The sequence below is a fragment of the Aythya fuligula genome, chromosome 2, assembly GCF_009819795.1.
Source record: "Aythya fuligula isolate bAytFul2 chromosome 2, bAytFul2.pri, whole genome shotgun sequence".
NCBI classification, from domain to species: domain Eukaryota; kingdom Metazoa; phylum Chordata; class Aves; order Anseriformes; family Anatidae; genus Aythya; species Aythya fuligula.
This window is the reverse complement of record NC_045560.1, coordinates 43,918,046-43,932,071: the sequence shown is the minus strand read 5'-3', so window position 1 is coordinate 43,932,071 and position 14,026 is coordinate 43,918,046. Positions and strand designations below refer to the sequence as shown.

Here is a 14,026-nt window from a genome sequence, read left to right as displayed (position 1 = left end):
GAAGCTGAATTACACTTTGATTCATGTAATTAACTTTTTTTTTTTTTTTAACCTTTTTGTCAGACACATGTACAGTGAGGTCTGCATTTACTTAATGTATTGTAAGTCTTATTCCTGCCTGTTCAGTTACATTTATACCAAGAGAAGGGAATATTACCTGTTGAAAATATTGCTCTTCAGTTATTTGCATAACATATGTACTAACTCCCTTTGGCATGATTGTGAATGTCTGTTTTCAGGTCCATTTTGCATATTATATGTAAATCAAATAAAAAATTACATCAGTTTTCAATCCAAATACGATGAATTGTTGATCACCTGCTAGTTCATAGTTTAGTTCAATAGGGTGTGTTAAAATTAAGTTTTAATATTTTTTTCCCCCGAAGATATCAGGAAAGACATTTTAAAAGCAGCTGGCTCTTTGACTTCAATTTGATAATGGCTGAAATTCAGGTACAGTGTGCATTTTTCAAGCCTTTTGGAATGTGTAAACCGTGACTTTTTTAAACCTACATAAAATAGCAATTTTTACATCATTTTAAATTAATGTGATGATAATACATTTCTATGTAAAACAGTTTTGGGGAAAGATGAACATGCGGGGAAAAACTGCCTGGCTTTTCTGTGATGTCTGTACTTGTTTTAATTTACATACTTGTAGCTTTTATCCTAGTTTTGCATCTACTTCAAAAATCTTAGAATTGTCAGCATTTTTTGTTGTGCTTTTAATTGGTAATGATGTATCATTCCTCACCAAAAATTACTTAATACTTCAGCAGAATCAATACCTTATATAAAAAGGCATAATTGTGAAATGCAGGTTATTTTGAAGAATAAGAAAATACTACAGCATAACTTCTTTAATAGGCTACTGCATTTTTCACCCTGAGGGACAAATTACTTTTTATGAACAACTATAGTATAGTTTACATATTATTAGACTCATTGCACAGATCCTGAAACCTAAATTTAAGAAGGCAAGAACCTGGACTGTGACCAGGACTGGTCACAATTTTGTCCAGTCAGTTCCTGAAAACCTCTGTAATTCCTTGTTGGCATTTGTGTGTCACATACCTCATCTCGATTGGCGTACCTGCAGACCCTGCAGCACAGCCCTATGCTGTTATCAGTAGAATCCTGACGCACGTGGTTTAAATTTAACTATTCTACGTGCATGTGCATATGCAGCCTGTGCTAGATTACAGTACAGAAATGTAGCCTGAGCTCTAAACCTCTCAGAAAAGTTGCACCAGAGTACTGAATGTCTCATGAGGAGACATTGATTAGTCCTAGCCTGCAGTGATAGGAGGGTTCAAGTTAACTTAATCCTTGATGAAAGAAAACAGGTTTGGTGATGCTAACAAATTTTTTATGATATATATTATAAAAATATGTAATATGTTATAAAAATAAAAGTGTTGAGAGAGAAGAATATAAAACATTGAGGTTTAAATGTCATGTCATTAGAAATGTCTGTATTTGGTTATAATCTCTGCAGATTAACTTCTCTAGACTCTCAGATCTGTTCCTTTAAGAAATGGGTGATACTCTGTTAAAGTAAAATGTCATAAATCAGAATACATTCAGTAATGTCACAGGACACAGGGTATATATTAGCTGCATTGTTTTCTGCTTTAAGTCTGTCTCAGGATTATCTCTAGAATTTCAGTATATTTTCTGTGGTGTTCTGGAAGCAGGCTTGCTTATATTTGTCACTCGTCTTCTTTATAGCATTGCAAGGAAAAAAACGATTGGAGTAAGATGGGAACTTTGTATGTTAACGCAAGAACTGGATGTGAACATTTTGATGATCTTCAGAAATTGTCTTTATGTATTACTGAAATACTAACAAGAGATTCTGAGAAAGACAGACCAGGAGTTCCTTTTTGCGATTTTGCTGATGCAGGTAAAATTAAGATGGAGAAACTGCTTTATTGCTCATCCTATTCTTGGTAGGGTTTTTATGAGGTCAAAAATAAAATCGTGTACTGACGTGTTTTCTTCACATCAGTTACTTTTATCTAATACAGCATTCAGAATTTCTTTAGGCACAAATACAGTCAGATTAAATTATCAACAGACATCATTTTCTGGTAGAAGTGAAACCTGTGGTGCTTACACTGAAAGAGCTACTTGCTCTGAAAAAAGCACACTTGAGCTCTGTCAGATTATGAAGAGAAATCAAAACTCTTGGTCTTTAAGGAAGAATGTCCTGTTCTCAGGACAAAGGCGAGCATGTTTAATTATTGTCTGAAGTGCAACACTCTTCATAGCATAAATAAACTTCAGAGCTATAAATACGGCTGCATGTACTTGTACATTCAAAAACATATTGGACAGGGTTACATCAGGTATGTATCATTTGGTTGGTTAGCTTGGTTTCTTTGGTTTTTAGCAATTTGGACTTTCAGAATTTCTCAGTCTCCTGAAGAACCAATAATTTTTGCAAGTGCAGGGTCCTCAAAACACCTAGTTCTTTCATATTTCTGGCAGGTTTTCTTTCTACTTTCCTCTCTATGCCTCTTCATTTACTTATCTGCATCCTTCCTCCTAATAAGATTGTAGAAGACAGAGGCTCAGTGAAGTAAGTGTCAGTGGGATATTACAGCTTTGTATTAGGGATGACTCAGATCTTTTTCAACCTGTATTAACTACTAAAACCTGATGAATATTTATTTCAGTTACGTGACACGACCTTTCTGATTACAGACTTTCAGAGTATAAAACAGCTTCCATTTATGACACGGACAAAAGGCTTTGATGGGGCTTGAAACTTGGTCTGTCTTCTGTAGAGCAGTGGTCTCCAAACTGATAGACACCCTATCAGTAACAAATTTGTGAACACTTACCCCCAATTTATGTGTATTTATTTATAAATTATATACATGCAGTACTGCACTGTATGTTTTATTATGTGCATTATAAAACATACATCAAAACAGAAATTTAAAAAAGGATGAAATAAACACTATTTTAAATTTTTTATTTAATTTATCAATGGCACAAAAAATACTTTCCCGCACCTGTGTGGGAAGAATTGTTTGTGTACCATCCCACACTGGAAACCATTGTCCTATAGTACCAACAATGCTTCCAAAGTAGTTAAATAATATGGCGTGAAAAAACTTGCAATTACCCAGTTCTATAGTGCCAGATTGAGAGCTTACTTTACAAGTAATGATGTTGCTAAGTTATGGTGTTACTAAGTTATGCCATGACTTGTCCAAGCATCTTATGGATAAACTAGAGAAAATAATGTCTGAATAAACTACTGTTATTGTCAGACTTAGGAAATAATTCCATTTAATGCCAAGTATTTCGGAAAATGTATTTAATATTTCACAATGACTGTCATTTTTCAAGTGTAAGTTCTGTGATCTGTGATCAAGTTCTTTGAAACAGCATTTACATGTGAAAAGAAAAATAATACACATTTTTTCTTTCTAGTAATAACAAACCCGACATGTAATGAAGCAGACAGGGTTTTCATTGGAAGGACTGGGATTAGCATGATGAATTCTTATCGCAAAGTGCTACAGTGGAGAAAGGTACGCTGCGCTATAGTAACCTGTTTGGAAGAAAAAGAATTTGTCTTTACCTTACTTGGTGCCAAACTGTTTCTCTAGTTGAGTATGTGGATGTGCCACCTGCCTCCCCACAATCTTCTTAATGCTTCTTAATTGTCCAGCTGGATCAAAGCGTTTCATTGTGCCTTTCTGGGCAGTAGTCTTCTGAGCCTTGCATGTGTGGGGATTTCTTCTTGCTTGCTTTGTTGGTTAGAGTGGAGGGAGTTGCTTGTGAGAATGAATACACTTTTTATTTTTCATACATTATGTAATTACAGCTTTTAAATGAGCAAAATATACACAGACTGTAGAAGTTGTTTTCCTTGTAGTGATAGATGTACAAGGTATTTGTACTGCTTGGTAGAAGAATGCAGCATGGTTCAAGACAAAAGCACGTAAATGAGCATGTTTCTGTCTGGTCAAGTCTGTCATAACTTTGTCTTGCAACCTAGAAACTTGATTGTTCAGGGTCCGCTTTGCCTTTTCTGAGCTAGGGATGAATCAGGGCTAAGAGACCGGGCTTCCTGAGGTTCTGGACCAAGCTGGTGATGGTTTCCCACAAATGCCATTTTCTTCCGTCTGGTAATACTGCTGTATTCCAAGACCACACAACTCAATAAATATTTCCTGCACTGATTCTTCTGAGCCTGACCTGAGATAGAACGGCTAAGGTCGAGAAGACAGAAGAGAGGCATAGCAGGGCTCCTCCTGCTGCACTTCGTAGTGCTCGTTCCCCAGAACGCAACTGAAAGTGCTTTTCTTCTGTTGACTCTGGGGTTCTTTTTCATTTCACACATCTTGTCAGATTTGGATTTATGAGTTGCATGAATCTCTCAAAGAGTTGGACCTCACCAAGAAATACCCTTTACAGTCCTTTCCTGCTGTCCAATATTACAATGAGCCAGTGTTCAGACTAGACCTTTCACCAGATGTTTTCCACTCCTTAGGACTCATTCACTAATTGACCATAAGTTCACTGCAGCAAGCTCTGCTCTGATGTTAAATTCTTCCTTTTCATCATGGAAGGGAGAATTTGAAGCACCAGTGCTTCTGGGATGTATTTTGGTCAGTGATTGTATTCTGAACTCGCCTTTCTGTCATTAGGGCTGATCCTTACAAGTAATAATTACTCTGTACTGGGACACTTCTCATCCTATACGTGATTTCAAGGATGTATTTTCATAAACAAAAGCAAACTCTGCCTGTCCCCTTTTGTCTTTTTATTCTTGGGGATCCCTTTCTAGTTTGCATTAAGGAGATAAAATGTCTTTTGAACTACTGCCTATAGGGCATGACCATGAAGGATTCTATTACATGAAACCCATGCGCTGCTGTCTGTTTCCAGGGCCACCCCAAGTCCCAGGGGATAGCTGATAAAGGTTCTTGGTTTAGACACTGTACACCCATTTTGATGAATCAGAAGTTTTGCAACATCAGTTTGTTGAGAAGAAGGGTCTCTAACAGGTCCTGATCAAGTGTGACACTGCTTTGAGAGTAAGGGGAAGAAAGGATTCTTTGCACTAGCAGTTTTTTAGTACTGCACTAGAATTTTTAAAGTGTTTTTGTTCCACAGTACTCGCTTGTGGAATCATTGGGAGATTCCTGGATTCTGTTGAGGTGGTCTAAATTCTTGCCATTGAGAAGCGGTTAGCGCTCTTGTTTCTCATTTAAGAGCTTAGTTTGGTTTGTTTTCTGGCTGTCGTCTTCAGCAGAGGCAACATATATTCAGTGTTTGCAGGGAAATACCTTCATAGTGAGCTATTTTCCAAGATCTCCTGTGAGGGAAATCTTGATACTTGGTTCCGCGATCTCATATTCCCAGGAAGTTCATCTTCATTTCCTGACATCAGAGGCACAAGGTGCCAAAAGCACGAGTATTGTTTCTCTTGTATGATAGAGGTTACTAAGAGCAGGCAGTTCTTATGTTACTACTTTTTTTTTTTAATATGTGTAGAGCAAAAGATCATCACTCCTTTGACAGGGTGTCAAATCCCTCTCTCAATAGACTGCTCTCCGAGATCCTCAAATAGCCTCACAGACAACCTGTGATGACCATATTGGAGTGTGAATGAGGTGGTGCTCTGAGTGATTCTTATCAGAACTGACAACCTCCAAATGGATCTCTGCTTCAGGGATGTACTAGAACTGTCATTACTACTTCTTTCCAACCAGCTTTGCTCCATTGTAGCTATGAAATAAGTCCATAATCCTGAGATTATGGGCTATCTTCCTGATGCCCTGTCTTGCTTCTTCAAAAAAGTGGTCCAGAAAATAAGACAGGATGAAGGATGTGATCTAACCATAGATGATAACTGCAACCATTTCGTTTGTATTCTTCTACAGGTTATGTTGAGATAACCATTGCAGATTCCTGTAGGTATCTAAAAGTCTCCAATTTGGGGCATATGCCAGCTCACGGTACTTACATGCATACACACAAGGCATTTTCAGAAAGCTAGCTTCCTAATAAGTATGTTTCATTTTCTGTCAACATCTCTGTTTTTCTAAACCTCCCTTTCCCTCTAACGTGCTAAACCCTGCCTGTCTTTGCCTTGCTGGGGACATTAATTTAGTATCCCTTTTCAGCTTCATCAGCGCTTTTTTAGGTTGGTCACATCTTTATTATCTTTGAGGCTGCTACCTTTCTTTTATCTGTGACTGAGAAAGCCAGCCAAAAAGCGGAAGAAAAAGAAGCTTGACAGGAACCTTTTCTAGGAAACTAGACTAAAACTCAACTTGGTATATGATGATAAAGTTGTTGGTTGTTTTACTGTTGGTCAGATGGGCACAACTTCTTCCTTTTTTTTTTTTGTCCTGCTGGGTAGAATTATCTGTTCTGTTTGGCTTATGCTGGATGAATTATTTCAGGTTAACTATTATGTCTCTACTGCAAAAAGAAAAGTCCTTATACGATATTCTTGGAATTACATAAGTTATACAGGGCTGAACAGAATCAAAAGAGTGAAAATATTAATATGCTAAAGCAAGCAAATGCAAATAAATTACAAAGCATATTAAAATACTGTCTGGGAACATATACTGTAAACATGCTAAAAAGAATAGTATGCTGGGAGCTGTTGAACAACAACTGTTTTGTTTTGTCTACAGAATCACAAAGAAAAAAAATCTGCTATTGTTTGTTAGAATTTTTACTGTGTGATCCTTTTCTCGCTCCCCCCTAGTTTGGATAATGTCACTAAACTGATGTGTACAAAACTTTGTCACCAAATTAAATGTGCTGTATAATGTGTAGGTATTAATGTCATTGCTTTCTCAGACCTTCCCTGTTTCCTGTCTCACTCTTGTGCTAGGGAAGGAAGGTTTTGGATAAACTGCATGAGCTACAGATAAATTTTACAGTCTTGAAAGGACTTATGGGTGCAGAGAACTTAGCATCAAGATGCCAAATTGTTAATAATGCTGCAGAAATTTTTCTTAAAACTGGAAGTTTGGATGGAGTGACATGGGTATTGAGAGGTAAGCTTGGCTTACAAAGAACAGAGTTTTGACGTTCAAATTTGAACTGCCCCATTTGGTGAAAGCTTTCAGCTACAAGTTACAAGTTGGTCTGTAAATTAAAATAACACATAGTTGTTGGCTTTTTGGAATTCTGACCTACTGAAAGAAGAAACTCAGAAGTGTATAAACAAGAATAGGAGGTGTTCTATAAAGTAACATGGAGGATCTAAAATGTTCTATTCATGTTTGTTTTATATTATTAAATAAATACATACATATCTGTATACAGATACAGTTAGATATGCCCCTGACAGTTCATTTTACTATTGTGATATTTAATAAAAGGGATTATTTAAAATTAAAGGGCTCTGAGAATCCATCTGAGAAGTATTAGTGATAAGGAAGAAGTTATTAAAAACTGCATTTTAGGATAAGTTTTGAAGTTTGTTTTCTGCTACAGTTTACAGCATACCCTTAAAGGCCAGAAGTCACAACATCCAGCAGTTTTAGTTCATAGAAGTGACACTATGCCATTCTTTGCTGCAGAGTCAGAATGGACCACAAATACACCACAGTGGCCCTGTGATGAAGAGGACATCCTCAATCGGCATAACCTGTTATATTCACTAGTGCACAACTACATGAGGCAGAGTTTATACAGGCAGGCACTGGAAGTTCTGCAGAATTTACCAGGTTTCCAAAATAGTACTGGTAAGTAAGGAGAGGTACTGTGTTAAGAGCTAAAAACGTAACAGATTTTTCTGTACTGTTTTTTTTTTCTTTGTTTTCCTTGTCACATTTCTTGAAGAAGATGGATTTATACAAGCTCATTCTTTTCCAAAGAGGGTAGTGTCAGTGAACTCTGCAGCTTTTGTCTCACAGATGTGCACTCACACACAGTTTGTCTGCCTGTCCTGTTCTCCAGTTAGCTCAGTTACACAGGCCCACAAGGAAGATCCACTAAATTTTTAAAGAGCATTCACAGCCTGTACAATAGGATAGAAAACTGAGCAAGCCACCCTAGACTTTTATACATTGAATCGAGTGCTCTTTTGGGCTCAATTTATCTGACAGTTCCGATGTGTACTTCAGCTTGAGATGGGTAGTTACTAAGGCTCCACTGAGGAAACCTCAGCTGACTCCTGTCTGGAGGTCTCAGTCCTATTATCAGTGTGTGCTTTTAGGCACTGCCTTAGTGGAAGACCATCTAGAGTAGAAGCAGATCTTCAGAGACCAAAATGTTTTTTTATTGGTGCAAATTTTGAGAGATCAAGTGAGGATTTTATTTGTAGACTTAGGCAAGTGAATGTATTTTTATCTGATCCTCTTGGTTTTCAGAGCAAATCATTACTTGGACGTTAATACTTCATCTCTCACAATGTAAATGAAACGAGTATAACTGTATGGAAAGAATTTTGATGAATAAATCATCTCAACCTTGTGCCATCTTGCTCCTAGAAGCAAAAAGCCTGATCTTGGGGCTGGTCCCCAACGCGATTCTGCAAGTAGGCTTTGATTTGATTTGAACTGAGTAGTAAATATTCTTCTTTTCATTTCAGATACTGTTGATGTTTCTCAGTATGGCTGCATTTTTAACCTGCTGATAAAAGCCTGTTTTGAGAGCAAGAACCTTGGGGTCTCATCTTCTGCAGTAGACTTCATGCTTTCAAAAAATATAGCTGTTGATTTTTTTTTACTGAGGGGATTAATCACAGGTTTGGGAAGAAGTTGTTTGTGGAGTAAAGCTAGAACCTACTACAAAAGTAAGTTGCTTTTTAAAAATCCTTCCAAGATTTTCTTTGGATAACATTAGCAGCACAGAGTTTTGGGGAGAAAAGGGTGAGAGAAATGGCTCTTCCTTGTAAGACGAGCACTTTCTTTGTCAGTGTCAGGAATTTATTTGTAACCAAAATACTTATTGGGATATAGTGACAGTTGGGAATATGAATCAGTGGCTATTACGGGGCATGAAGAAAACAGATCCATGTTCAGTATTGGTAATCTTAATTTCTTATGTTTCTGCATTTACTCACAGCTGCTTTGTCACTGGGTTGCTACCCACCACTAGAGGGAAATTTACATCACAAAATATTGCCAATTCCTTTTTACGTGTCTGAGATTGAGATGCTGTTGGCCATTGAATTATTCCTCGTTTCAAATGCCAGCGATATTCAAAGTCCAGGGGCTACTACTCAGTCTCTTCAAATAATACTGAAAAGGTTTGTGTCAGACATGTACCTTATTTATTGTACTTATCAGTCTAAACATGTAATTAATGAGAGAGTTTATTTTCTATTGGTTAGGAAAGAGAATTGTTTAAAAACTTGTTTTTAATCCTTTTTGTACAAACTGATGATGTAACAGTAAATGTTTCTGGTTTTATTTTTTCATGTGTAGCATGTGTTCCTGGGTGATACTGGCCTCTGTTCCCTAGCTGAATGTGTACTCCTGTATTTTCAAAAACAGGATAAGTTCACTATAGAGTCTTGGGTTGTGGTTAAGCATCGGAGGAGAAAGGCACAGTCAAAATGTTAACTCCTTTCATAAAGCAAATGCAACTTTTTGGGCTGTTCTTTGGCAAGTGCTTGGAACCATTTTATTTGATTCTCTCTCTAGGGAGTATCTTGGTATTAAGTGTGATTTTTTTTCCCTTCCTGTGAGACTGAGTAACTGCAAGATAAAAATTTGTTTCATTGCTTCTCCCTCTTGTCCATAAACCACCAACCACTGTCACTGGATTATGCCTGTAATTTATTTTTCAAGACCCTATTTTCTCTGGGAGTGTTTGGCTCAGAATCAAGATGTGAAACTGCATAGCAAAGCTGCATTTTTTAAGAAGGATGAATGAGGGCATCTCAAACTTGAGTGCTGTGTCTTCTTTCAGCTCTACCCATCCTGAGAAATATATTTCTTAATTTTGTGGGCTTTTTTGGATAAATTAGATGGTGGTTGTTTTTTTGGCTGTTGTTGTGTGGTTTTTTTTACCCTGTCTTTTTTGAAAATCTTACCTTTAAAGACACACAATTTGTTTTCTTTAAGTTTTTGTGCTATCTTTTAAGGGAATGTTAAATTTATCTTTGGAACAGTGGTTACTTCAGGTCAAAATAATCATGTCCTGTAAAATAAGAAACATATATGTTACATGCAGCAGAAAAGACAAATCGCACTCAGTTTTTTAAGTATGATCAGATTATTAGGAAAACAGTGCTGGCCAGAACAACAGTATCATTTAGAGAATTTTTGTCACCAGAAGAATTTTTCTGATTATGCTTGGGATATATTCTTCAGCTAATTTGACACCCAAGGAAATTAAACTTCATAGAGGGATTTATTTTTTATGAATATTTGTTGATGTAGAGGTTGCAGCCTATACTAGATGACAGTTTTGCTAGTATGCTGTCATACCTCTGCTTGTCTGCTTAAAGAGTAAATTCTGCTCTTGCAAAAACATAGGCATGTCACTTAGGCACATCCTTATTCCAAAAGTGATTACATGCCAAGCATGAGTAATCCTTTTGGATTCAAGCATGTTATATAAATTCTTGGAATATCCAATTCATAAAATGGTTTACATTCCTTTACTGAATTTGCCAGCCCAGACTAGAGCATTTCTTCATGAAATGTGAATATTGCAGACCTGCTTTGCACTGGCATTAAATCCTATTACGTTTCAGTACTGCAAAATATGTTAAAAAGATGTCTAACTTATTAAATTCTAACTTATTAAATTTAACTTCTTAAATTCTAAAGTCTAACTTATTAAATTCTTCAAAATAATCAGCTAAAATTTGTCTAGAAGTTAACATCTATCATAAGTGAATGCAAGGCATTAATTTAATGTTTTTGTGATCTTGTTGCCAGTATAAACCATGAGGCAAATGGCAGAGGGAGGGCCTGCACGTTGCATAATTTTGTATTTGTGAAAATTCACTTACAGATGTGAAGACCAGACAGTTCAGAATAACAGTGACTATCAAGCAGGAATGGAGAGACTTAGCCTGGCTGCTCATGTGTCTGATCCAAAGCTTTTTCTTAAGCGTACGACAGTGAATGTTAATATGGAAGAAGTTTACAGCTTGGAGCATACATCTGCTCTAAAGTGGCTTCAGGAGAATATGAAATGGGCTGGAAAGGTCTGGCTGTTTCAGTAGTCATTAATTAATAAATAAAAATAAAGACTTTGGGGGAGGGGGTTCAGTGGTTTAAGCGATCATTGTTAAAACTAATAAAAATTACTAAAGGTATTTGCCACTGTGTTCAGCCTTACTGACTTAGAGCAGGGCTTCAAAACTCAAGTTGTATTTTTATGTACTTATTATCGATGATAATGCAGATAGTAGGACAAAAAGAGCATTTTACACACAGTAAAAAGCAGAATAAAACACCTTCAAAATCATTTCCCACATGAGACGTGCCTGACTTAGGATACCTTTCCTTCACAGAACTGAGATTCTATACAAGTCGCTCACAGCTGAAGGTTTAGCTGTGTCTAGATAACAGCTTGTATATGGCTTCCCATTTGTGTATCTGTGCATTTTCACTGAAAAGGAAAACTTTCTCTCTCCCTTGATGGTGCTCTTAGAGAGAAGTGTTTTCTGCCTTCGCATCTGATAATTGACTTTACCATTTTTAAGTTTCTGCCAACTGTACGATGAGCTGGAGGCTTGTAGCAAGCTGCTTGTAGCATTCCTATTTCTTCAGGAATTCTTCCATCTGATACCACTGCTCATCCAGTCTGTCTTGGAATTGCTACTGGAGGAAGAAAGATTCAAGTCTGATGACCTCAGAGATCACTGTCCCACCTGTACAGAAAAATACAGGGATAGAAGCTCTTACGTTTTTGCAGCTTATCATTCTTCTGTCGGGATCTCACCTGCTTTCCTCATAAAAACTAGCAGCTTCAGTAGTAACGATCAGATGGCATTTCTTTAAAATCCGTGTCCTTGATATACAATTGGCACTAGTTCTGACAGAGTTTGGGTTCTACCACTCGGTGTTCTCTGAGATGGCTCTCCCATTTGCAAGGCTACTCACTTAGGCAAATCCAGTAGCGTTCTGCTGCTTTGTTCCCTAGTAGCTGAGTGCTGGATATGATGGATATGAGGTTTCAGATGAGAAATCTGAACTGACGTTCTGCCAGCCACTCCAGCATTACAGGCAAGAGCAATTTTGGAGACTTCAACAAATTAAAACTGGCAATGTAGTCAACAGTAAGAAACTAAGTCATTTTTGCTAATTACGTCTTGTAAGAGCCTTTGTAGCTTAATCTTCCTTGGAATTAGTCGGAAGCTATCTGAACTTCAGCTAAATCCCACATTTCTGTAAGCAGTACCAGATGTGGCTAATACTGTGTTTGAGAGATGCAGGAGGACAAAATTCTCTCAATAATCCTTACGGCTTCAAAGTTTGGGATGTTCTAGAGACAGCATTATTTTTCCAATATAAGTAACCTTGAATTTTTGCTTAGATCAGCCCCAGAAAAAAAAAAAAAATCCAAATGTTGATTTATTCTTCAGAGATTAGCCATCAACTTTCCAGGTTAGCTTGGAACTGTGGAAAGTTTGTGCAATGTTTTGGCTCCAGCCCCTGAGTACCATCTTCAGCTGATGTGATGCAATCTCAGTCATATTTTATATTAACAGGCAAAGCAGCCTCCCCGCATCACTGCTAAGAAGTTCTGTTAAAACCGGTGGGTGCATCAGGATCCAGCTGTTTCTCCCTATCACCATGATAAACCAGTAGGCAATTTAAAAAGTTTTACTCTAAGTCTTATATCTTACACTTTCATACTTGTTGGGTGTTTGAAACACTGCATAAATCTGGTCATTTTGTTGTGTATCAAAATTGCAGAAAGGTTTCTTGATCAGCGTTCTTAGTACCCTTTTGGTGACAGAAATTCCACGTGCTAAAAGGACGTAGCAAGTGAGGAAAACTTCATTGTGGAATGGAAATGCTCCTGAAAAGATGGAGAAATATTTCAAAGATTAAAGTTAAGGACAACAGAGAAGATGCATTTTTGCAGTTAGCCACCGCTGGAAAATATTTCTCTTTTTGCTTTTCCCCTTATACAAGTTCCTGTTTCTTAATAGCTGAAAGAATTTCTCTGCTAGAGATAAGCAACTCATTTGATAGCTTTTCTTTTTTTCCTCATACAGGAGACAAAAGGTATAGTTAGGTGTTTGCAGACAGAGACAGTGCTTCAAAAAAAATCACAGAATCACAGAATTGTGTAGGTTGGAAGAGACCTCAAGATCATCAAGTCCCACCTCTGACCTAACACTAACAAGTCCTCCACTAAACCATATCGCAATTAATAATAATCGTATGCTGCACTCAGTAGCTAAATCTAGACAAAGCTATTCTAATTCAGTATGCTGTTAGTTACTGATGTATGAGAAATGCCCTTGCTCTTTATGGAAATCTTCAATTTTCGCTGATTACAAGGTATGCTCTTGGAAAGATGACTTTTGTTAGGTATGGACAGTTTCTTGTAACTAAAACAGAATAATGTAGTTTGGAAGACTTGCAACAATTTTATTTTGAAGCGTTGATAGTTTTGAGAGGTTTTTAACCCACCTCTCAGATGGAGGTGAGGAGCTGGAGATAGAAGCTTGATAGTTTTACGGTGTTTTATAACGTAGTAAAGGGAGGTATCGTTCTGGAGGAATTTTTAAGATGGTAATAAATGTTGGGTATTATTCTTTATGTGAAATACCCAAAACACCTGTGAATCAGTCATTAAAATATTTAATTCCATTCAGATCTCTATAATTAATATTCATAGGTATGCAAAAGCATAGGCCAGTGACGTAGAGACTTTAATATCTAGTAACTACTACAAGGATCTCAAGTACGATATACTGTGTGAGGAGGTTAAGAATGTGTGAAATCAGTCCGATTATGTATTTTTTCACCATGCCATAGCACATAATGTAGCAAATGCTCATGAATAAATTGGGCTGAAGCTCCCAGCTGTGGACATGGCCAGCTTCCAGTTTTAA

At 37.1% G+C, this 14,026-nt stretch overlaps 1 protein-coding gene across 1 annotated transcript in view; it reads left to right on the top strand.

The window, feature by feature from the left end:
• Positions 1-11,176, top strand: part of TOPAZ1 (testis and ovary specific PAZ domain containing 1) — a 34,818-nt gene extending 23,642 nt beyond the window's left edge. Inside the window, exons 10-17 of the mRNA XM_032180692.1 lie at positions 387-453; positions 1,732-1,906; positions 3,448-3,548; positions 6,878-7,043; positions 7,572-7,736; positions 8,585-8,788; positions 9,061-9,244; positions 10,963-11,176. Coding sequence (XP_032036583.1) covers positions 387-453; positions 1,732-1,906; positions 3,448-3,548; positions 6,878-7,043; positions 7,572-7,736; positions 8,585-8,788; positions 9,061-9,244; positions 10,963-11,176 — 1,276 coding nt within the window. The remainder of the gene's footprint in view (positions 1-386; positions 454-1,731; positions 1,907-3,447; positions 3,549-6,877; positions 7,044-7,571; positions 7,737-8,584; positions 8,789-9,060; positions 9,245-10,962) is intronic.
• Positions 11,177-14,026: the final 2,850 nt, after the last annotated feature.